At 36.9% G+C, this 24,000-nt stretch overlaps 1 protein-coding gene across 2 annotated transcripts in view; it reads right to left on the minus strand.

Annotated features, from left to right (window-relative positions):
- FBN1 (fibrillin 1) overlaps nucleotides 1–24,000 on the minus strand; it is a 239,421-nt gene that overhangs the window by 176,400 nt on the left and 39,021 nt on the right. For both annotated transcript variants that reach the window (XM_077127803.1, XM_077127802.1), the window contains exons 4-5: nucleotides 16,838–16,933; nucleotides 14,422–14,517 (exon numbers count right to left, since the gene is read on the minus strand). In XM_077127803.1, the coding sequence (XP_076983918.1) occupies nucleotides 14,422–14,517; nucleotides 16,838–16,933 (192 nt within the window). The remainder of the gene's footprint in view (nucleotides 1–14,421; nucleotides 14,518–16,837; nucleotides 16,934–24,000) is intronic.

Genomic DNA, 24,000 nt, shown 5'->3' on the forward strand with positions numbered 1-24,000 from the left:
CCTACTGTATAGAATTAAACCAAAGCCAAATATAATTTCATAATAACTTATAGTGAGTCAGAGGATAGATAGCTACCCACTGAAACAGGGAATAAAACTGCATGCACTTGTACAGTGGGACTGACAAGAATCAAACACCAACTCTTAACTTGGCTTTGAGCTTGTTGTCATTCAATAACTGAGGCAAGGTTAGCATAGAACATGCTTATAGCAATGGTGCTGGTAAATCATTCCATCCACTCTGAACCCAATCCTACCGCTACAAGTGATACGCTGGATGTCAGCCAGATCCATTCTTTTATTCAAAAAATATTTATTGAGCATCTACTATGTGCATTATTCTAGGTATTCTGATAAGGCAGACAAAAATTCCTGTCCTCTTGGGGCTTAAACTCCAGAGGAGATTATTCTACTGCAAATACCCAGGAATTTTTAAAAGAAAGTAATGCCAAATCTCCTGCCACATGTTTTAAGGAAAACATACTGATCACAAAAGAAAATCAATTCTCAGCCCTTCCCTGAACACACACAAACTCATACACACACCCCAGTGTGCCTGGTCTAGCTTTATGCTATAGGCATTGTACCAGGATGGGTTTCCTGAGCAGGACAACACAGCAGCAGTACCTCCATACATCCAGATTCTCAATGAGACTGGGTATTCTCAGACCCCAGAGGGCCCATATTCTCTTTCTTTTCTACTCACAGCTCCATTTCCACTAAGTTCACACATCTATGACTATTGTTATCACAGACTGGGCCAAATTATTTTCTTGATGGAGCATCTACTTACAATCAACACCCACTTCTCAACAAACTCAATCCAAAATACTTGCCTAGATAAAAAAAAATTTATCTAGAGACTAAAAGACACAGAGAACAGAAATTGCAAAAGCATCAGCAGCCCAACTGGGAATCAACAAGGGTTTTGAGGTGGCAAGGAAAGAAAAGAAGATAAAGGAAAAACTAAAAATATAATTAAGAATAGCTAAAAATAACGCCAGAGGCGATTGTGTGCTTTAAAAGCAAGGTAATATTTGTTGGAGAATATGGTGTGTGCCATTGTCTATAGAAGAGCACCAGACTGAGTTAGAAGACGGATCTCATTCCTACATACCTGCCTTGGGAGAGACATAGAGGTTCCCTAATTCAGTTTCCTTGGCTATAAAAGTTGCTCCAAGGACCATCTGAGGTCATGTACATATATAAAGAAAGAAATACTGCAGATATGGAAGAGATCACATAATTTAGTCTTCCCTGAAGTATTAACACTTTATAGAATTCACTTACTTCGCGATATTAACACTTTTCATGATTTATAAAGGTCAAGCAAAAAGTTTCCCATAAAAAGTAGTCATTTCTAATTTATTTTTTATATGAGTTACAAGAAATTTAAGAAATAAACTGCCTTCAAACTCTTCATTTATTCATTCATCTATTCAACAAATACTGAACTACTAGGTGCCAGGCAGTGGGGAGAAGATGGCAAACAAAATAGATACAGTCCCTCTCCTCATGGAGTAGAAAAGTACTAATAACCCAGCAAAAACCCATTTGTCATGCTTGCATAAAGCCACACACCATGCAGCATGATTTCCTGTATTTTTCACAGTGGGTGTCCAATAATATTGGATGTTTAATTTTGAAGATATATTAGACACAGTAAGAATTTATCCTTCCAAAGCCCTCAAAACTGCATGTGGCATTATAAAACTGACATGACTAAACAGTATGTTGCTAGGTGGTTGTTGTTATTGTTCACATAAACCATTACAAATGGTATCTAGTGACTGAGGTGGTGGCCACGACTTGTCCAAATAGCAAATGATTTATGGAGACCAGTATTGCAATTATGGCATCCAAAGGCGTTCCCTGGGGACAAGCCTGCATGCGTTCACTCAAAGGCATGCATTATCTCAAAATGCTTGATGTCTGAGCAAAGGCTTTTCATGATGTACTGGTTTTATGTATTTTAAGGGCATCCTGAGCTCCAGTTTAATAACTTTCCTGGGGGTGACTATAAAGGAGCCCAAGGATTAGAGGAAAAAGAACGTAAGTAATATATGACTCAAGACCCCCTGGTTTTCAAGGGCACTGGAAACCTATAAAAAGAACTCTCCCACATTGACTGAGTCAGTATTGGGGGCTCTTTAGGGCAGAGTCTCATGGACAACCTGAGCCACAGGCTTCTAAAGGACTAGGAAACTCCAAGGTTTTCTTATTATTCCCCTAATTGGTGACCCGGCCCTACAGCATAGGGAGCTGCATTCAGTGTTCCCTGACACATGCTCCTCCAACCTCAGTTTCCATTTTTCTTCCTCACTTTCTGGAGTCTGACCACAATGGTTTTCATTAATTTCCTCAAATACATGGATATTTCCCATTTTAGGACCTTTGCATGTGTTCTTTCCTCCACGAGAGAGCTTTCTCCCTCCTTCTTCAGCCATCTCATCGCTCAGACAGGCCCTCCCTGCCCATCCATCCACATGCATCATTATTCTCTAACTTTACAGCCTTGATTTTCCTTCAAGGCCTTTGCCACAATTTGTTCTTATGCATCCTGCTGAACCTCTGCCACCCCCACTAGCAAGTTACTACCTGAAGATAGGGGCAATGTTTCCATTACTTTTGCACCTCCAGTCATTAGCCCAGTGCCTGAAAAATAAGTAAATCCATGAAAGATAAACTCACGTCTCTTTTCTTTCTTTTTAGAAAATTTTCTTTCTAGCGCAATATCATCCTGTTTTGTGGCTAAACTTAAGAAAACTGACCTCTGAGCAGCAGTTTGAAATTCTTGCATTTAAAAATACTCCAACTGTTTTGGCTTTTCTAGCTTTAGTCCTCTAAGACTAATGAACTTAGCCCTTTGCGACTAAAAAAGTACAGTGTGTAGATTCTACAAGTAAAAGCATCTTCTCCCCCAACCCCCCAAGTTGACTCTGCTGTATTTATAGATTCAAGTTCTCATATCCACCTAGAAAGTAAATATATACCTTATATAGCTGCTAAGCTTATTTTGTTAATGCCTAAGTTTCGTACATCTCATTACATTTAGAATGCCACATTTCTAAAACAGTTAAGTAACTGTTATATTTCACTGTAAATCTTTTATAGAAAGACAAATATTTCCCCCTCTGTATCTGTGCATGTGTCAGTATAAGTAAATAAACCGCCTAGTAACCTTTTCTTGTTGTTGTGAAAGCAAATTATTTTCAGGGCCACAATCATCATTACATTTTATAGAAATGGGTTTTCACTCATTCCCTATCACTTTATCCTTCCTCTATTATTATTTGCACTATCAGAGTCTTAGCCTTCGTCACAACTGCAACAGTTGTGTGTAATGAAGCAAAGCATGTGCTAGCCAACTAAAAATGTTAGGCTGCAACTGAACAGGGTATCCCCAAAAATACGCAGTGCTGGTAAAATAACAAAACCTTAAAGTAGAAAATATGGTCACAGTGGGGCCTCTAAGTACGGATCTAACTTTGATGAGAGTTGAAGATTTTATGATAGCATTTGTGAAACAATGCTTTCAACCAAGATTATTATGGACCTCTCTTTGCTTAATCACTTGATGGTTATCAATTTCCACCAACCTCACTAAATAAATATTATTATCTCCACTGTTACAGATAAGGAAACTATGGCCAAGGAGATGCAATAACTTGCCCAACCTCCGTAGCCAATAAATGACCGGCGTTGTCTTCAGAATCTGTGCTCTTAACCATTATTCTGGGAATGATTGGGCAATTTAAATTTTTATAAAATATAACTCTTGCTAATTAGGCATTTTTAATTGAAACATTAAAATGATTGTCATATGATACCGGCAAGTAGAAATGCGACTCCTTTGGACTAAAGTTAAGTTCTGAAAACAATTTCCCTATCATTTCCTCTCATTCATAAAAAGTAAAAAATAACAATGAAGGAACCATAGGAACAGGGGGCCCTGGGCAAATTTCGAGTTGGCTCAGTAAAGAGCCATATGACTTCTCAGAGTCGTTGCCTTTTGTTTGGTTTTGTGATAACTTGTTCTGCTTGGCAATGTGGAAAAACAATGTAGAAAGAAATGAAGCCTAAATAAGGTCTGAAAAGAAATAGCCCTATCCTACTCTAAATTATGCTATTAAAATAAATCAGAGAGTTTTATATGGTGTTTAAGAGTTGTTGTACTCAAAAAGGGCAATTCAAAGTTCTATTAAACACTGCTTTCCAGAGCCATTTCCATATCATTAAAATGCTATGCATGCGTCTGCTTTTTATATTGCCCACAGCACAACAAGAAAATTCCAAAATATTCCCCACTTTGAAAGTGAAGTTGCCAAATCAATACACCAAAAAATGAATCAAAATTTACTTCTGGAAGGCCATGGCTTTGGTTTTTTTAAATTTTACTAATTTTATTTTAAAGGCTATATCATTAGAGAAGAAATGATTCCTAAGTACCAACACATGTCCTGTTCATAAATACACTTTCAATTGGGATACAAGTTGTACCTAACCTGAAATTCCTCTGCTTTAGCCTGGTTCAGTGTCCTACCACAGAGCAGGTCAGCAATGCCTCCCATGAGAAGGCAGGAAGCAGGGACAGAGGTTTCCAAAGACAGAGATAGAAACAGCTATATTTTATGAATGGCACCATTAAAACATTCTTTATTTCCCGAAGAAACAAATAATCCCAATCTATTATTTACTTATAAAGCTTTTCTGAAAACAATTAAGAAAAAAGGATTATTGCTGAAGGAATATGTAGGACAGGTGGAGAAAAATTCTTTTCGCATGTTTCCCACACGTTTCAATTACAGTATAAATAACAATACTCATGTTTCCATATGAAATACAGATAGATTGGTAAGTACTGTTGTTCAGGTTACTTTTTCCTGAATACTGTACTGAACAGATAGAGTGGGAATTTAAATACACTCTCTCTCATCAACTTCAAGATTTCACAATTAAATCAAGTCAACAAATATTTACTAAACATGCTCTCTGTTTACAGCACTGGGCTTGGTACTCAGTGTGATAGAAAGAAGGATCAGACATAATTCTTGATTTTTGGTCTACGGGAGAAACCAATCTGGCTGGGAGACTATATATAAACTAGTATTGATTAGCCCCAAAACTATTAGCAAATTTCATAATTCCTTGATCATGAAGTCTGATGCAGCAAATTTACCTTTAAAAGAAAACACACACCCATGTATATAGAAACACATATTGCTATTTCATATTTTAAAGTTAATAAATCATTTGCTTCACTTAATAAACAAAATATTAAGAAAACAGATCATAACAACTTGATTATAAGGCCCCCTGAAACCCATGAAATAGGATTCTAGATCTTTTTTCTGCTGATAAAAGTATCTCAACACAAGAATTAAAAAATATGCATGGAAAAAGGTTTATGAGAAAGTGAATATGCTCATTCCTTACTTCTTAGTAAACATCATCAAAAACCATCCATATATATCTCAAAAGACAATGACTGTGTCATCTAATTATTTTAAAATGTAATAAAATATAAGAAAAACAGGGATTCATTAGAGGAAGAAAAAAATACTAAAATGACTGATATAATCCCTGAGGTAAATTCAGGGATCAAAAATTAAAAGATGCATTTACCAATGAATAGAATTGCAGATAGGGTTCTCACAGCCAGAAGTGGCGCTGCCAGTGGAGTCACCCAGAAATTGATAGGGATGGGTGGGGGAACTTCCTATGGTCAGGAAAGTCTTGAGAAAGAAATGGGCCTTGACCTTAACCTTGGAAGAAGAGGAATTAATTGGTCAATTCATCCATTTATGGGTGAATGTCCCGTACTTTTAGTTCTGGTAAGTTATATTCCCAAAAACTGATACGAACCAGGATGACTTGCAGGTCAAATACATCAAACAACTCAGAACCAGAAATTAATCAGTATTCAATGGAATAGTCCAGCTTGCCCAGATGATACTTTAGAATATTTGAGAACAAAATCCTGAGGAATGAGTATTTCATGCTGCACTTCAATTTATAGTCAAGTGAATTCTCTTAAGAACACAAAGGTAAGCTTCTGTATGATGAATGATGTCCTCCAAAAACGTTCATATATTTTAGACAAATATTTTCATTCATCTTCAGATTTAGCATCATATATGGATTTTAAAAAGTTATCTAGAATATGAAGATGCTGTTGCCGATGTCATGTGATGTTCAAAATTACTGTCAAAATCCTCAGAATCCAGTTCATGAAGATAAGGATGTTAAAGGTGTTAAGGGAAAAGCTGGGAGGAGCATTCTAAAATTAATGGATTCAGAAATGCTGGTTTAAGTCAAAACAATTTCCTCTCTGCAGGACTCCCAAGAGCTAATATGCTAATGTGCCCAGTGTCTCTCCTTAAAGAAGATAAGGCACAGAGTTGCTAAAATGATATTAACCCTGAAAACTTCATTTCAGAAACCCCCATGAGATTCATGTTCTGCAGAAAGTACTCTGGCACATCCTCTGTACCACAGAACCCCATTTATTTGTCCAAATACATTCATGAACCAAAACAGCATAGCGTTTGTAGAGGAAATAACTATTAGGGAATGTAAAGTATTCCGAAGTACTCTCAATTGAGCATGTAAAACTGGTGGAGGTCTCCAGACTGTTAGTCAATGGATTAAGCTAAAATTGTTTCAGAAATAGGCTGGTACACCTACGAATGTATAACTACAAAGGAGCATCTTTAACATCTCAACACCCTGCCTCATACAGAAACTGTGCTGAAGCACAATGACAAAGCATGGAAGGGCAGCACAGAGAGACCTGAACTAGACCCTTCCTTCTTTGGAGTTAAGCAAGTCGAGGTCACGCTTCGTCTCCTCTAGAAGGTCTCCAGAATCACCACCGTGAAGGCTGGCACAGCAGTGTTCTCCCGAAGGCTCTGTCCTCCTTTCTCCCCAAATCAATTCCAGCCTCCACAATGTGGTACTCTCTGTTCCTTTCACCCGAAATACTTTTCCTCATCTTTTCTTCCTAGTTAGATCCTTGCTAATTATTGCCCTACTTGGTAACTGAATTATTTCATATACGCCTTTCTCTCTCTCCAAATACTATTTTAAGGCTCTGATGACAAGGCCCATATCCTTCTCTCTGATTTCAAATTCATGAAATATTAGGCACAGTTGTATTTCATTGACATGATTGCATTATTGAAAGGGGTAATGCTTATAGATGAACAAAATTCCACTTACACAGAGATCCTGAGAAATTTTACTCTGTGATCTGGAGCCCCTGATTCTATGTTTTTAATTGGTTTACTTTTCAAACATTGACATAAGCTCCTTGACTGACTCTCTAAAATGCTGTTTTCTTAAAAGTTGGAGAAGCAGCAGGAGGAAGGGAAGCACTGGGACCTTATAGAGACCCTAAGTGAAGTACTGAGGTATGGTAGTGGAAACAAACCACATACGGCTATCGGCTAGTTCAGATTGAGATGGGGTTTGATACGCACTTTGGATTTCAATGACTTAGTATGAAAAAAAGAAGCAATATACCCTACTAATGATAGTTAATATCAATCATCAATGGAAATAAAAAAATGACAAATTGGATTGAATAAAATACACTATTAAAATTAATTTCACCTGTTTCTTTTTTACTTTTCTATTTTGGCTGCAAGAAAATGCAAGTTTATATATATACATATATATCTCACATTAAATTTCTATTGGCCAGTGCTGCTCTACTGTTTTGAAAACCCAAGACTGTAAACATTAATTGTGGCTCCCAGCTTATAAAAACTAATCTCATCTTTTTAAAAAGTTCATAAAAGCTTTAAAATGATATTAAAGTTGAAAATAAACTGTCTTTGAAGATAAAACAGCCATGAGACCAAATTTCACATCAAATTTAACAGCTGTATTAAATTATTAGCCTCAATAATGTAAGAGGATGTTACAATGCAAGTTTCAGTTGAAACACCAAGAGAACAGAAATCACATTCTAAGCCAAGCATGAGCCCATTCTGCAGAATGTGGAAAGGAGATGATGGTGATGTGGTCACAGGGTACTTAAATCCTTACTCATATCAAGGGTATCAACTCATCTGAAGCAGGAATAGGAGGAAAGAGGATTACTTGAGAGAGAGCTGAGCTGTGACAAGCTCCTTCTTGGAAATGGGTGGAGGGCCACTTATGATGCCAAGTCCTGAGTGGGGGCTTCAGAGAGATTTCTCCAGCTGCATGATATGTGTCCCCTCCAGTTTGGAGGATACTGTAGACTGGGATTACCTTATGCGCCAAAGCCGGCTGGCCAGATGCTTGGACATGATACAAGGAAGAGGTTAGTAAGTCAAAATCGGTTTTCACTCCAGCAATTTCTCATGGCAAAAAAAAAAAATGCATGTGTGTAAAAGTTTTCCACCAAATAGTTGTTGGGAACTACAAGAGAAAGCTGATGTGGAGAGGTGGGCTTATGTCTTTTCTCCAAGGGCTGCCTAGTGCAACAAAGAGGACTCGAAAGGAAGGTGCTGTGGGTACCACTGGATGCCCAGTGATTGAGGAAAGAAATGTGAGCAACCAGTAAGAACACAAATGTCTATGCCTATAGTAAAGGGTGTAAGGAGAAGAATTCTGAAAATGATCAGAGAATTTCATCCACCAACAGCGGAAGAACTAGTCACAGTGAATTGGTTGACAGGGTTAGTAGGAGACAAAAATAAAACTGTTCGGTGATTGCATCCCACCAATCCTGCGAGTTCACACAAGGCAGTGAGGCCTGGAGGGGCAGGGTAGCACGTGCTGTCTACGTACACACTGTTACTCAACCACAGAAAATGAGTCTATGTCAACAGATGTAATTTCTGGAACCATTCTAGGAAAATCAAGTTTATTCAATGATCCAACAACTGCCAAATGTTGCAATATCATTTTAGATGCATAGTAACATTTAGGGCATACTGCCCCTGTTATCAACACATTGTTATTTACTGTCTATTTAGACTAAATAATGAAAAGTGAGGCTCAGTCAGGGCTTCAACATATTTTAATAACAAGAGTTTATTGTGTGTTACCTTTTGGAAAGAAGAAAATACACATATTTCACACAACTCTGCTATACAAATGCACTTTGAGAATGGGAGTTAATACGTGGCATTTACTCTGGGAACTTCAAAAATAGCTATGTGTAATTTAAAGCTACATAAAATTATTGTCAGAAATACAGCTCTGTAAAACTGACTTCCAAATAGGATGAGATATTAATCTTTATTTCATCAATGCCTTCCAGAAAAACTCCAAGAAAAAACACACGAGAAAATCAGCTCCTATCTCCATATAGCTCTTGAGGGACACGTTTCTACTTTTCATTTACGAAGCAAATGTATCCACAATGCACCATCTAGTTATTACATATTTGTATCATGTGTTAGTCCTTTCCATTCATTAGACACACTGTAGATACTGCTTTCCTGGAGTTGCAAAATAAATGCTTATCAATTGCTTTCTGTGTTTACTTTTCAAAAACCATACAAAGAAATCATTTTTTAAAATCTCTGCAAAATAATCATTTTTATATCATCAGGGAAACCAAGAAGATAAGAGAGTTGATCAAATGCCAAATGTACATATGAGAAAGAAGTTAAATTACAACCAACCTACCTGCTGTTGGTTGATTGTTTCATTATTATGGAAAGAAAAAAGAATTCTTTTCCACCTCTTTTAACACTGGAATTCCCTAAAGGAGGCAAGTATGGTGTATGAAGAGCTAATTCACTGTCCACTGCTCTATTTTTCTAATGGAGCATGAATTATTTACAAAATTTCATTGTTACTCTACTTCACTTTTGCCCCTCCAATGCCCCATTTCTTTTTCTTAATGCTATCAGTTCAACAATGCTTTCCTCTAGGCTTTAACTTCTGATAGTCAGCATAATAGCCAACAGACTTTCTTGATTTGACAAAAATCCAAATATTGTCTTCACAGTTTGGACAGGACAGGAATTTAACACAGAAGAAATGAATAGCAATCTAGAAGACTCCATGTGCATGCTTACATTCTAATGGTACATAGTAAAGTTTTCCAGATGGAGTCATGACTGAGAACTTCTTGTTATTAGTCTTTCATGCAGCCAGAAGGCTTCATCCTCTAGTTTACATAAAGTTTGACATTGAAACATTAACCCAAGACCATGTGCTTTACAGGCCATGCAAGAAAAGTATTTTCACTGTTTTTTAATCGAAGTCAAATTTTGACCCCAAACAGCTAAAATATTTGATTACCCACTGTAGCTACTAGAATTAACACTAAATTATTTTAGACTGTTTCTAAAAACTCAAAAGTCTCTTCAAAAGGGAAAAATGGACACATATTCATTTGAATGAATTGCTGACTCTGTAAAGGCAATTCCGAAAACAAGGTTCCAAATATGTTTTGAACAGTTAGAACACGGTAGGGAAACTATATAACCTTCCTCGGTGTGGTGGTTTGAAGCTGCAAGGACCCCAAACAAGTTCTAAAACTTAATCCATTCCTGCGGGTATGAACCATTCTAAGTAGGACCTTGTGATGACGTTACTTCAGTTCATGTTTGACCCAGCCTCATGAGGATGAGTCTTAATCCTATTACTGGAGTCCTTTATGAGCAGAATGAAATTCAGACATAGGGAGAAAAAGCCATGGAGTAGCAAAAAGCTGAAATTCAACAGAACCCCCGAGGCCAAGGGAGGCTGCCATGTGCACTACCATATGACAGAGGAGTTAAGGACCAAAAATCACCGGCAGCCTGGCCCCAAATGCAACAGACTTTGGGGAGAAAGCATAGCCTTGATGATGCCTTGATTTGGACATTTTCCTGCCCTCAAAACCATGAGCTAATAAATTCCCATTATTTAACCAAACCTAATTCATGGTATTTGCTTGAGCAATCAAGGAAACTAAAACACTTGTCAATGCACTGAATGACAATATTCATCTTGTATGTCTACATTTACGCAACTTAATTCAGTCTTTTGAAGTCCCATTTACATGCAAACAAACATGAATCAGTTCTGTCCGAAGACTGCATTGGTTTCTTTAAAACATGGCAATCAAACAGAAAAATATTCCAAAACCCTGAATTAAGCATACCCTAGCAATACTCAAGACTCCTTCCTCTTGGCTTTTTAAAATGATTTAGAAACAGCTTAGCTCAATTCTACCAAGGAAGAAAAGAATCTACCCAGCCACATTTCTTCCAATGACTTTTTTTTAAATCTATTGCTTCCATTCTAAAACACATATGGTAGGTTGCTTATCATCCCTCAAAAATGTTCCTGTGGTTACTGATGATCTCTCCCCAGTGAGTTGCAAGGAAAGCACAGTGGTTATATGCATAGGCTTAGGAGCCAGGCTGGAGGGATTCAGAGCTTGAGTTTGCCACTTACAAGCTGTCTGACCTTGGGTAAGCTATTTAACCTCTCTGACTCAGTTCCTTTTTCTCTAAAAAGTGATTCATAATAGGATGGTCCTCATAAGAGTACTGCAAAGATGAAGTGAACCATCAAAATAAAGGGCCCAGTGCACAGGCAATACTGGTACATGACAGCTGTGTTTACATCTCATGGTCCCTTCATGATTCTCACTCTCTCTTGATCTTTTTTTTTTTTTTCTCCTGATCTTTTGATAAGTCTAACAATTGCCAAGCTATTTCCTGAATTCCTTCTGTCTTTAGTTTCTTCACCTCAGTGTTCTCCTGGCTCTCGTTCTTCTCTTCCCAGTCTCAGGCTCCTTCCTTTGCTTATCTTCTTCCCCAAGCCTATTTGTTACTCCCCTCCCCCCACCTCCAAGCTCAGCTCTATCCCCATCATTCTTCTTTTTTCAGTACCTTGAGAAATCTCATCAACTCACACGATTCCTTATGTTTAATACAACAGTATTTAGCAAAATGTTAAATGCTCTATATTTTGAGGTAGTATGGGAAGAGAAAGTATGATACTAACGTAGTCTTTTGTTGGCAGTAACTATGGCAACACACAACTAGCTTGTGTTGCCATTGCCAAAACAGGTTCTGATCTCGTTTCAATATTCTGATAACAAAAACTAACATACTGTACAACTGAGCTAAGGCAATTAAAAGTTCTACCGGTTGCTCAAGAGCCAAGGAGCAACCAAAGGCGAAAAAGGCAAAAAGGGGGAAGAGGAGCAATTAGGAAAACCATAAATACAAATTTAGAAGAAAGAAACAATGCAAGAGGAAAAATACTGAAAGAAAACTCAGAGTTTAAAAGAAAACACTAATATAATCTTTGATAGAGAATGAAGCAGGGGGTGACACACTCAAGTGCCCACACAGGCAAAGAAGCAAGCTAAATGAAGAAACTGGGCAGGATGTATGACAATAAGGAGTTCAGAATCTGTGGCAAACTGAAGAATATATCTGAAGGTATTTACATTCCATTTTTTAAAAGTCAACACTGCACATCAAACAAGCCACAGGATTCCAATTTTCTTCCTCTGAGTGGAAAGAGGCAGTGATCGCACAATATACCATTGCCATTGCTATCTGCCAGTGAGGCTGACTAGTCAATAAAAATTTTTAAGCAACTACTTATTTTAATGGATAAAACCGTAAGAAAATTTGCTTCATAATCTGATTGCATTTGCTGAATGAATATTAAATTCTACAGGACTCATGTGTTTATATCTTGCTACAGATTTCAAGATAGCCTTATCATGGAGGGGAGCAGTTAAAGACATGTCAAAATATGGAGAACCCCTTGAATAATATGTTGATTTTGATTAGTAGCTTAATAGTATTAGTGCCATTTCTGAATGGTGGGTAAAGATCAAATCTTTGAAGAAATAATCGTGGCATGGTTCAATATGAGACTCTATGTTAGACTGTGTTTTCACCAATTCCTGAACTATGGGAATCAGGATTCTTAACAAATTATTAACCACTTTGTTTGAGGTAATATGCACTATAACTTATTCTTAATGATATTTCTGAAACAAAGTGAACCCAGCATTATTATCTGAGAAATTATTTTCACATCTTCAAGTTACATGTTAACATCTTAACTGAGTAAATAGAAGAACCCTAGAATGGTGCTGCCTAATAGAAATAGTTGTCTGGATACAAAGATTTATATATATATATATATACTCCAAGTCAATTCAAATGCATTTGTACAAGTTGTAAAGAAAAAGTTTTAAGGAGGAACTCCAAAAAGATACCAAAACACAATGTAAAGGAAAAAAAACTTATGACCCATCATATAATCAATACCATGCAGAGGTCTTATTAATAGATACAATATAATTTATTTGGTAATAACAGCAATTGATCTACAGTTTGTTACGAGGTGTGTATGTTGCTTTATTAGGATATAACTGAATTTAGATGAACTTGTAAAACTAGAAATAGAAATAAACAAATTTCTCATATACACACTCTGTTCTTTGTTTTTAAATGACATATATTCAACATCTGCTACTGAATCTTTACGTTCCATCTTGGAATAAAAAGATCTTTATGCAACTTTGTATAAAAGTGATGACTGCAGTTAAAAGCTTATGGGTTTTATTTAACTGCATTTTTGTCGGCTAGAGTCAAATGAAATGAACCTTCCTTATAAACCTTCACTATAAAACTAGGAACAGTAGAAAAATGGTTAAGAATATAGAGGCAAGATGATTAATAAAGTCAAAGTTCAGAGAAAAAAATTAAGAATATTACACACGCTTGTGTATCTCAATATCCTATTTGCATTTGTAGGTAGGCAAATAATGTAAAACATTTATTTAGTAGCAACAGTATTAATCACAGTTGAAAACAGAAAACACACATTTAAATTAAAGTTCATTATTATTTGTGCAACCTGGGCAGATCCCTGGACCTCTCTGACCCTTGGTCTTCTCATATGTGCCAAAGCAAGGATGGTTATATACACTTCAGTGGACTTCTGAGAGTATTGAATAAACCACAGAATTGATAACTCAGTTTCTAAACAGACACTCAATATTTTCACGGTGAATTATGAATGCTAAACCTGTAAACCACTGAAGCCCCTGATAGGTCCTAAGAGATATTTAGGTGCATTTTTCCTCATTCTAAACGACTCCTTGTCCATAGAGATGTTTTATTTATTTGGGGCCACTTCTCCAATTTACTATGATAACAATGAGCTAAGTCCTTATCCTTACGGAAAATTCTCCTCTTTCTATCTTGGCGCCAACTAACACTTAAGCATATCTCACTCTTCAGTCTCGCAGTCCACAGACAAGAGTTGCTAAATAACATGCGCGCATTTGGAGCCACTGTCTTGTCATCCTAGGAATCGGCTCAGTGAAGATTCAGAAAGCTCCCCAAAACTCAGTAAAATTCAAGAAGCAGCAGTGCAATCCCATTGCCTGTTCAAATCAATACTAGCTTTAGCCAACAGCACACATTTATGCAAATAAGGAGCCAATACCTCTTTCGCACTGGGGTCCGGTAAAGCCATAAGTGCAAGCACAGCGATTTGGGGCCACACACCTCCCTCCATTGAGACAGCCACTTTCACAGACAGCTGTAAAATAAGAAGAGAGAAACTTTACCGGGAGAGTAGGTAATTGAAGTCACCTATGAATGAAAGACATGAAATCTTATTCTGTATATAATTTTAACACTTTTTAATATTTTATTAGAAGCATTTTCAATGTTATTGAACATTTTTCATATATATGGTTTATGGTCATTGAATCCCTTAAAGATGAGCATTTATTTATGTTATCCCCAACAATAGATAAAAGGTCTAAATCATCACCTAAGCATTTGTTTTAAATAGTCACCCTACAATTCCAACCCTTAAACTGAACTGACATCTCTATGGCCAAAAATTATGGCAGGAATCTATTTCTCAAGACAAAATCAGAGGTTTATATAGCAATTGTTCGGATTTACCTTTTGACTTATAGTCATCTCATGACAGGGGAGAATAAAGAGATTTTAAGCAGGAAGGACATTTTGATTATTGCCTGTCCCATTTTAAAGATGAGGACACTAAAGTCTAAGAAAGGTTTTCTAATTCTGCTAACATTAACTGGGTGCCCACTGTGTGCTGGGCTTTGGGTTAAATTACCTCATGGAGCACCAAATGGGAACGGGAAGACACCCAGCATTTGTTGACACCCCTTCCAAGAATGCTTTTGAATCCATCCCCATCTCACGACATCTCTGAAGCTCCAGAGTTAAGACTGATCTTCCTGATTCCTGTTTCTTCCCCCTCGGGTGCCTTCTCCACACTGTAGCCACAATGGTCTTTCTCATCATAAATGTTTATAAATGCAGTATACAAGGCCAGCATTTCACAGCGGCTGACCACATGGACTCTGAAGTCAGACTGCTTGTGTTCAATTCCCAGCTCTGCACTTACTACCTGTATAACCTTAGACTAAGTCACTTAACGTCCCTGTGCCCCAGTTTCTTCAACTGTTAGCAGGTAATAATAACAGCCTTTAACTCAAAATGTTGTTGTTATATTTAGGTGAGTTAATATATTTAAAAAATGTGCCTATATATAGTAAGCACAGAGTAAATAACGCAATAGATGTAAGCTACTGCTGTTGTTTTTGCTATCTCCCTCCAATTCATAGGTTCTCCTTTGGGATAAACCATAGTATGCATAAAGACATCCAAAAACTTGGCATGTGGCCTCCTATATACCTCATTTCCTATCCCAACACTTTTCCCAGCACCTAAACTCTAGCAACACCAAAGCACCCGCTGCACCTAACATCCCAGGCTATGTCAGGTTCCAGTGCTTTGGCCTCTGTTGTGTTATCTTCCTAGAAGGAAGGAGAAATCCCACCCATCTCTCAAGGCTAAGCTCAAGAGTTGACCACACAAGGGCTGCCCTGCCTCTCATATCCATGCTACTGCATGGGATGCACAGAACTCAATCATTATTCTTATCACACTGCAGTGCTTTACATAAATTTTTATTTGTTTATAATAACATTATTCAACATAGCAAACAGGTTCACAATAGTAAAAGTTGGGGATAACATAAATAAATGCTCATCTTTAAGGGATTCAATGTCCATGAACCATATATATGAAAAATGTTCAATAACATTGAAAATGCTTCTAAGAAAATATTAAAAAGTGTTAAAATTATATACAGAATAAGATTTCATGTACCCAATATGCATTTGAAAGCTAAAAAAATAATATTTGAAATGATAGGATTATGGACAATTTAAATCTTATTTTTTTATGTTTCTGTGCTTTTCCAAATTTTCTGCAAAGTGTATAAAAACATTTATAAAGGAAGTCTCACCTTTGGCTCAGCACAAAGATAGACACTAGATGGAAAGTAGACACACAATAAACAGTATTCATGAATGAAGCAACACGCTGAATACCAGCTGCTAAATATTGCATTAACAGAATCTAGACTGGGCAAGTAGAGAGACGTAGATACCACGAAACAAGGGAAAAGACATGTTTGGGAAGAAATACCACGTTGGATTCTGCAATACTTTATTTGAGAAACTTCTTGAAAATTCAAGTGGAGATGTTTAGCAATCAAATAGAGATCAAATGCCCAGAAAGAATGAGAATTCTTTGCTTCGGTGATTGTGAATTCAAGGGATGAGGCAAGCAGGGAGGTGAAGGTAGATGAGAGAAAAATGAATCAAACAACCCATCCCCAGGGTATCATTTGAAAATTTGGAGCTAAGTGTGATGAGTGAATGATCTGTTCATCTGTAAAGGGTCACTGGACATCTGCAAAAATGCCAAGTCCTTGGTAACCAAAGAAAAACCATCATCACTTCTTTCTTCATTCTACTTGTCCAAGCATGGGTTAAATCTGGAATACTTATAACTGTGGCTTATTTACTTACGTTGCCCGCAGTGTGTCCCAGTGTATCCTTTCTGGCACAGACACTGATCTTCACTGCAGCTACCTCCATTCATACAGCGAATATTACAGTGTTGTACTTGAAAAGAAAAAAAAAATGATTTTTTTTTTTTACAATCTAAGTGAATAGACTGCAACAGTTCACTGGGGTCGGTTATAGTGTTTTGAAAAGAACATTAAAATGGTTTCTCAGGATTCACATATTTATGTAGAAATAACCTAATCAGTGCTATATGTATTATGATTTATGCTTATAAAATCATTTACAATACAATGCCATTGATTCTTTGACTTTTATTTTAATAGTGCTAAACAACTTTCCTGATTTAAAGAACATATCATAAGACAAGATTATGATGACAGTAATTTTCCTATTATGAGATTTAGGTAGCAAGGAAAACAACCACAGTGACAAATTCCATAGAATTTTCTTACAATAAATTTTAGAGGAAACAGGGAAAAAAAAGAAAATACTCAGAAAATCATTAATGGCAAGACAGCTTGATGATGGGAACAGCTAGATTTGGCTCTGAAAGAGCTGCTTGTTTCAAGTGTAACCTTAAACCCAAGCCCTGCAGCGTATGAAGTCCACTCTTTTCCACATTGTCACCTATAGAACTGTGAGCTGCAGGGCCTAGGGTAGAAGGACCTGGGACGGACAGACAGCCGAGAGGAGGAGGCGCTAAGAGAAGCCTCAGAGGTGAGCAATAACGACAGCACAGGCTGGTGGCCTCATTTCTCCAGTGCTTAGACTCGTCTTGATTTCAATAATCTTGCCATGCTAACAGTGTTTTCAATATCCTGGGCCATTCTTTAGTCCTTCAGAAGTAACAGCTATCCTTGAAAAAGACTAAAGACTTGACTGAATTCACCACGAATCTTTGTGGATGCATCCCTTATGCCCAGAGGGTAGCATTGGGCACTGGAAGTTTGGCTTGTTCCACCCTGTCCTCCATACTATGGGAATGAATTCTCAGAAAGAAAAAAAAAGCCTCAAAAATTTTATATAAAGAGAAGAGAATCCCTTTCCATGCATGAGCAGAAACCAGCTGCTTACGTGTAGTTGTATCTGGAGCACACAGGCCAAACCTCCCAGAAGTGGAGAGCAGGGTGAGGAGTTCTCAGCACTGTATCACAACACCCCACTGACTTCACGAGAGACGTCACACTTATAAGAAGCTACAGACCCTTAGCATAGCAATGGGGAAAGGAAGGTGCCAGAACTCAATTCTTATTTTGTCTTCTTAAGATTTAACTTCTTAAGTTCAGAAGAGTTAAATCAAGTTGAAAGAGATACACCTTTTCAGGACATGAAACATCATCAAAGACTCTACTGAATTAAGCACCTCGTCCCTCTCTCAGCACTCAAGGCCTTTCACTGCATGGCCTCCCAGGCTTTTCCAGGCTCTTTTGCACATTCCTAAAGCCCTGATGACTGACTGCTGATCTATTTACCGGTCATTCATTCACTCAACAAAATATTTCTGAGCGCATACAAAATACCAGGCACTCGGCTCACCAAGTCTTTCCCTCAGTTTGCATGAATTTCTCTTCGTGGAATCTCCTTTTAAACCTATATCTGCGTCTCTCTGGCCCTAACTCCTAAACCCCAAAACATAACACACTCAATTCTTCCCAAATACTGAAATCCTACCCACCTCCAACACCCATTTCAAATGTTTCCTCTTTCCTTCCATTATTTCTGATTTATATTTTTTGCTCCCACTCCAACCTGATATAAGCCTTCTTTCTTCTGACTTCAGAGTACTTTAAACTTCTCCCTTGAAGCATATATTATACGATCTAACCTATTTTTGGTTATTTGTCTTGTTCCCAATCCATTTGTCTAAAAGCTGAGTGTGGAATGCCATGATTATTTATATCCCTGAAGTGCCTAGAGTTGCAACTTACTTATATGTAAGTTCTGTATAAAACTTTGCTAAATTAATTTCTGTGCATTTAACTTATGCTACTCGATAATGACATCAAAAATTATGCTCAAACACCAAACTGAGACCAAGAAGTTGACCATTATGTCTTCAGCTCTTATAGGATGCTAAGTAGGTTGCTATTAAAAATATTTAATCTTTGCTTCCCTATGTATAGAAACAGAAATAACTCCTTTGTTGGAGATTGTTTCAGAAATCAAGCAACCCAGGAAACTGATTAAAACAGACTGTTATTTTAGACTTCTGTGATTTTATTAAAACATCTCAGTCAAAACGCTCTTAAACTAAAAAAAGTTATCTACAAGTATACAAAATAAATGATTTCGTGAAAACTTTGGGTAATATTTGAAGTTAGCCAGGAAAAGCTATATAACTGCTTTAAAACTCATAGTTAAACTTAGCTTCATTCTATCTTAGAAAAACAGCCAGGATTAGGAAAAGCACAGGAAATGATGTCATCTGTCAAGCAGCACAGGAACTCAACGCACAAACTGATTTCAATTAAAGTGGTTTGTGCCAAGAGCTAATTTCCATTCCCACATGAGCAACAAAGCCATTTAGCTAGTTTAAGATAAAAAAGCTAATAGTAGTTTAAATGGTGACTTTACATTATTTGCTCAAATTGAAAAAGAGAATGCATTATCCTTTCAGGGAAGAACGATAAGTTTATATTTAAAAGCAATATGATAAAAACCTCCCTGAACTGGTTTCATATTTTTTCTACCCTGTCTTTCAGATGAAACTTTTCCAGCATAAACGATTCCTTATTCTTTAAAAACTGGGTCAGACATGTGAAACATGAAGTCATGGTTATTCCAGGGGCCCCTCAAATCAATGAACCGGGGCAGGGAGCAACTTCATCGGCAGAAAATAGGATCTTAATCCCTCTCTTTGCCACAAGCATGTTTACCATGAAGAACTGCAGTTTTTGAGAGTCTTAGCTCTTTGCTGGGAGGCTGAGGGGATGGCTCCTTTAAAGGCAGGAGCAATCATTCAGTATTTCTGTGCAGAAATAAAGGAACTAGATATGTAGCTCCATTAATGAGGGGGAAACAGTTGAAAGGATATCTATACACAAACTGGTTTTACTTTGGATTGCATCCTGCCATTGACACATGTTCTAAACTCACTCTCACCTGAACAAGAATTCCAGCTGCCAAGCAATTAGGAGAACAGGTCCTATGTCTCCAGAAAAAATAGGGGCTCCAGTTGAATCCATAAGGATTATATACACTTTATTGGATATCCCAAATATCCAGGTCGGAGTATATTACTCAACTCAATCTGTGCCAAGATTTTACCCGAAACTGAAAATACTTGGGAGGTTAGAATGTTGGTATGTCAAGTTAGCCCTAAGGCTCCTGTGGACATTGGGAAGACTTCACCTTGAAGATGGGCAGACAGTCTCAAAGGATTCAAGCAAGGTTCAGCATCCTTAAGCTAACACAAAATGCTGCCATTTCCTTATATCCATACAGGATCCCAAATGGAATTTTATGTTCATTCCAAAAGATGTCAGTCCATCAGTTCAGCAATTCAGCAAAATACTCAATGAACAGCTTCCACTTGTCAGGCATCAGGAAGAGTAGAAGAACCTTTATGTATATTATAGTCCGATGCAAATTAACCCTTCTATTTTAATTAAGGAAGTTGTAGATTTACAATAAAATCAAGCACAAAACTCAAGTGTTCCCATACAAGCACGCACACACAAACACACACACACCATTTCTCCTACGATTAACACTTTGCCTTAGCATGGTACCTCTGCTACAAGTGATGAAATAGTATTATAATAGTAACAATATCTCATAATTTACATTAGAGTTCACTGTATTGTACAGTCTTACAGATTTTTAAATTTTTTTCATTCTAGTAACATATAAACAACCTAAAATTTCCCTTTTAGCCACAGGCAAATGCATAATTTGGTGTTATTAATTATATTCCAAAATAATTCTTTAAATGACTAACCAGAAGAGAACAAAGTGAGCATACTACAAGAATGAGAGAGACGGAGGACTGGCACTTGGGCTTAAATACCTCAGGTAATAGTTTTTGTTGAGATGTATTTTGTGTGGAATGATTCTAAGGACCTGCCATCATCTTGTCAGGTGCAGCTGGCTAAAATAAAATGGGAGCAATTTGTAAATAAGCATCTGTATAGTAAATATGTGATTTCAATTTAGGCCCTAGGGAAAGCACAGACAGACAAGAAATAAACAGCTAGACTAAATCTAAGGCTCTACACCTGAGACAACAGATCCACAGGGGCAGCTGGAGTCACTACAGGACAAAAACAATTTTCATTCAGAGAGATAACAGCACTGACTTTTCCTTTAAGTGCTGAAATGTCCTGCAGAGCCTAAAGACACACAGCTCAGAAGAACCACTTCACCAAAGCATCTCAAGAAAAACAAAACAGCAGAGCTGGAAGAGGTCTAGGGAAGGACACATTAAATGACAGCCGTGATAAAGGTGTTTCCATATAAGGGCAGACTGAAAAACAAAGAACTCAACTGTTTCTAAGGACAGGCATGAGCAGATACCATTCACCTCTCTCCTCTGTGTCCATATATTGTCATTCCTTCTGAAAATCTTTTTCAAAGACTGCTTCTTCCATACCAGCTATACAGTACCACCTTCCCACTCTGACTATCTTTGCACTTTTGGCATGTGGTTCTGTAATATTCTTAAACACACTGCTCTAGACTGGTTCTCCTGGCCTCCTTACACAGAGCCTGGATTGGCATTGGGAGTGCCAGTATCCCAAGTTTTCACTGAATTGAAGCAAATAAAAAATGAGAAAATTTTATAAAAGCATAGGAGTTCCACATAGTAAGGATGTCAGTTCCCCCCAAATCGAAAACTAATTCAATTGCAATTGATAAACAATTAAGGCAATTCTCATCAAATTCCCTTTTGTAGCTCTAGACAAGATTAGTCTAAAATTCACATGGAAAACAAAGAAACCAGAATAGCTAAAACTATTCTGTAAATTTATTAATAAACTAGTATTAGTCTACCTGATTCCCAAACTTATTATATAACTACATTAATCAAGATTGTATGATAATGGTGGAAGGAAAGACACATGGAATAGACTGACACAGACATGCCCACCTGATTTTTTTTCCTTACAGATGTCTTTATTTCAGTCTATTTCTGACTATTAACTTTTTGGGTACAGGAATCACAACATCTTACTCTGTTTAATTCCTTGTACGAGTGTTCTGGTCAGAGTGAACTTTCATGGATAGAACAGAAAGAGCAATGTCATCCAGACATTTGTTACAAAGTCTTACCCAATCTTTCAACAAAATAGAATTCATTAGATCTTTGCTGGTTCTATCTCTAATTGTTGTACTCTTTTTCTTGCTTTTTAAAGTTTTTTTTAGAATAATAATCATACATATATAACACAAAATTTCTCAGTTTGACCATTTTTAAGTGTACAATTCAGTGCATGAATTACATTCACAAAGTTGTGCTAACATCACCACCATCCATTACCAAAACTTTTTCATCACCCTAAACAGAAACTCTGTACCCATTATGAACGATTTCCCATTTCCCCTGACCCATGGTCCCTTTAAACTCTAACCTACTTTCTATGAATATACTCATTCTAAATAGTTCATATAAGTGGAACTGCATAATATTTGTCATTTAATATCTGGCTTATTTCACTCCACATTTTGTCTTCAAGGTTCATCCATGTTATAACATGCAACAGAACTCCATTCCTTTTTATGGCTGAATAATATTCCATTGCATGTATATGGCACATTTTGTTTATTCACTCATCTTTTGATAGTCACTTGAAATGTTTCTATCTTCTGACTATTGTGAATAATGCAACTATGAACATTAGTGTACCAATTTTGACAAAGTGCAAAACAATTGATAGACATAGGACAGACTTTTCAACAAATGTGCTGGAGTAATTGGACAACTGTAGGCAAAAAAAAAAAGAAAAAAAAGAACCTTGACCTAAACATCACACTTTATACAAAATTAACCCAAACATGTATCACAAACTTAAACGTAAAATATAAAACTATAAAACTTTCAGGGAAAAAAACATAGAAGAAAATCTTCAGGATCTAGGACTAGGCAAAGACTTCTTAGAATTGATTCTAAAAACATGATCCATAAAATGAAAAACTGACATATTGGACTTCATCAAAATTAAAAACTTTTCCTCTGTGAAAGACTGTTAAGAAGGTGAAAAGACAAGCTACAGCATGGGAGAAACTATTCGCAAACCACATATAGGACAAAGGACTGGTATCTAGAATATATACAGAACTCTCAAATCTTTGTTCTAAAAAGCAAATAATCCAATTTTAGACCTGGGCAAAGACAGAAAGAGATATTTACCAGGGAAAATTTGCAGATGGCAAATAAGCACATTAAAATGACACTCAACATCATTAGCCATTACTAAAAGGCAAATTAAAACCAAATGAGATATCACTACACATTTATCACAAGAGCTAAAATAAAAGTTAGTGACATCATCAAATGCTGGTAAGGATGCAGAGAAACTGGACCACCCACATGTTGCTGGTGGGAGTGTAAAATGGTACAGCCCCTCTGGAAAACAGTTTGGCCGTTCCTTAAAAAACTAAAATAACTACCATGCAATCCAGCAATTGTACTCCTGGGTTTTTTATATCCAAGAAAGGAAGACTTTTTTTCACACAAATACCTGTACACTGTTTGCAGCAGTTTTATTCAGAATAGCAAAAAACTGGAAACAACTCAGATGTCCTTCAACAGGTGAGTGGTTAAACAAACTGTGGTACATCCACATCATGGAATACTACTCAGTAATAAAAAGGGACAAACTATTGAAACACATGACAATCTCCAGAGAATTATGTTGAGTGAAATAAGACAATCCCAAAAGGTTACATACTATATGATTCTATTTATGCAACATTTTTAAAATGAAAAATTACAGAAATGGAGCACAGGTTAATGGTTGTCAGAAGTTACTGAAGGGGTAGAGGTGGGAGGAAAACGAGTATTTGAAAAGGCAACATGAGGGATCCTTGAGGTGACAGAAATGCTCTTTAACCTGTTGGTATCAATACACATATCTCTTTTGTGCTATTATACTATAATTGTTCAAGATATTACCGGGGGAAAATTGGGGAAAGGAGACATGGGATCCCTGTACTAACTCTTC

This window comes from Tamandua tetradactyla, chromosome 14, assembly GCF_023851605.1.
Source record: "Tamandua tetradactyla isolate mTamTet1 chromosome 14, mTamTet1.pri, whole genome shotgun sequence".
NCBI lineage: Eukaryota > Metazoa > Chordata > Mammalia > Pilosa > Myrmecophagidae > Tamandua > Tamandua tetradactyla.